This window comes from Fukomys damarensis, unplaced genomic scaffold (assembly GCF_012274545.1).
Source record: "Fukomys damarensis isolate Sample0158 unplaced genomic scaffold, DMR_v1.0_HiC HiC_scaffold_38, whole genome shotgun sequence".
NCBI lineage: Eukaryota > Metazoa > Chordata > Mammalia > Rodentia > Bathyergidae > Fukomys > Fukomys damarensis.
In genome coordinates, this window is record NW_022900950.1 from 52,009,573 (window position 1) to 52,011,644 (window position 2,072).

The window sequence follows — 2,072 nt, forward strand, 5'->3', positions numbered from 1 at the left end:
ATGAGAGTGCCTAAAGATAGATTTTTGAGTGATGCCTAAGCCAATTTCTTTGATCTTTTTAATATTTATAAACAGGAGCCTTTCTCTGAGATGGTGATTTATCACTTTGACATACTTTCTCTGCCTACTTTCTGGTCACGAGGAGACATGTGGAACATCACAGAAATAGCTGTGCCCAGGAATCCAGGTGGAGCCACCCTGTCTCCTCCAACCTCACTAGCATCCTAACAGGATTCAGAATGATCACATTTTCCGCATTCTGAGGGCTGTCTTAGGATCACCCAGAGCCCTACATAATCATTTCATAATTTGGAGGTTGGTGGCAGGAGTAAATCATCCATTTATGACCTCTTCCTGGCTTATTTGACCTGTTCAGCTTCCAAGGACATTTTGGGCTCCACATTTTGTACCCCAACAGAATTTAGAACAAAATTTCATATGCTGTTCTGTCCTGTAATGTTTTTGTTTAGCAACACCATTAAAATCATAAAAATGCTGCTGCCTGGGCCAGGAGTTTAGCTCAGTTGTTCGCCACCTGCCTTGCAAGCACAAGGTCCTGATCCCCAGTACCAAAAAATAATTTTTAAAAAATGCTGCTGCCTAAAGTATATGAGAAGTTTCAGGAATACAAGCTATTGTTACCAATAGCATATCTTATGCCCCTCTTTTTGCCTCATTGTGATGGCCTTACTATCTGCACCTGGGCAGAAAGAGCCTGTGCCTTCTACTCGCCTATGGGTACTTGGCCCAGCTGTGGGCTCAGACCTAATCACACAGCCAGAAGACCTTATCTCTCTGGTACATACCATGATTCAGGAGAAGAATGCCTCTCTTTGGATTTGGAGCTCACTACATTTAGGGCGGCAAGTTTGGGTAGCATCGATGACGGATGAGACTGCAATATTTATCATTCATTCATTAACTCACACCAGTCTTCCCTCACATAGTAACTGAGTGCCCGTATTAGGCATCCAGTGAGCATAGAAGATAATAGTCTCGAGGAGGAGATTCTGGTTCTATAGAAGAGCTCAAGGAACGTCACCTGTTTCTGCTTCAGTGGGTGATGTTCAAGGGTCCTCACTAAGTTTAGGAAGCTTTGGCTCCCTCCCCTCTGCTCTTTGGAGCCTTGCTCTGGTTGACCTTGAGTGAAGAACAAGGACCTTCAAGAGCAACTACCCATGCTCCCTGGATGAGTACTATGCATGGGAGGGCCTTGGGTGTGGAGCCCTCTGAAGGCTGTGTCACTCAGAGCTCCAGCCACAGAGATTTCATCACTAAGGGAAGCTGAACTGTGAGTTCGTTGCTAGGTGGTGGCTATTTATTTTTACAAACGAGACTTGTGCTTAATTTAGAAATCTGCTTTTTCTTTTTCTTTCTTCTTTCCAGCATCATCTGGCTGTCTGGCACCATCAAAGAATTGCATTTCTGACCCAACAAGAGCTTGTGGGTGGAGGGTGGCAGGAAGGCGGCTTGAGAGAGGACTGATGCCAGCCAGGCTGTCTCAAAGGGAGGTGGAAACATGTGGCCTTGCCATCAGCATCCTGTTTGGCTTCTGTGTGAGTTTTATCTGTAACACCTACATAGTCCTTGCTTGGAATAGCAGGATAAAAAGCAGCCCCGGTGTTCACTTCTGTTCTGATGAGCCCATACCAAAACACAGCACAACAGTAGGCAAGGCCACACAGAAGAGGACCCAAGTCAGGTGCAGAAGCAGTTGACGTCTGGACCTCCATTCTTTGGAAACAGCCATTTTAATGCAGCTGCTTTGATGTGGAGATATTTAGGTTGGGCCCAAATATTTAGCTGATAAATGATCAGCTTTAAAAAAAATGATGTGTGAAATGGGTATTTTGTAGTTCCTCTGTAAGTAACACTAAACCCTGATCTTCACACAGTTGTCAATCCCATGTTGTGCATCAAGAATGTATGGATTAGGGACAGGTGAAAGAAAGGGTTGGTAGAGGTTAAAAACAGGAGAAATATCAGGAACCAGGTAATATTCAAGAATGCAGTGTCAGAAATAAGGTGATAATCAGAATTAGCAGCAGGTCAGGGCGAGGGGGGTTAGGAGG

General features: G+C 44.6%; 1 protein-coding gene across 1 annotated transcript; it reads left to right on the forward strand.

Moving 5' to 3' along the window:
- Nucleotides 1-1,322: 1,322 nt before the first annotated feature.
- Nucleotides 1,323-1,807, forward strand: Smim2 (small integral membrane protein 2). The gene is given in 2 exon segments (XM_010637115.2): nucleotides 1,323-1,644; nucleotides 1,647-1,807. Coding segments are annotated over 2 exon segments (321 nt in total). The 5' UTR covers nucleotides 1,323-1,484.
- Nucleotides 1,808-2,072: the final 265 nt, after the last annotated feature.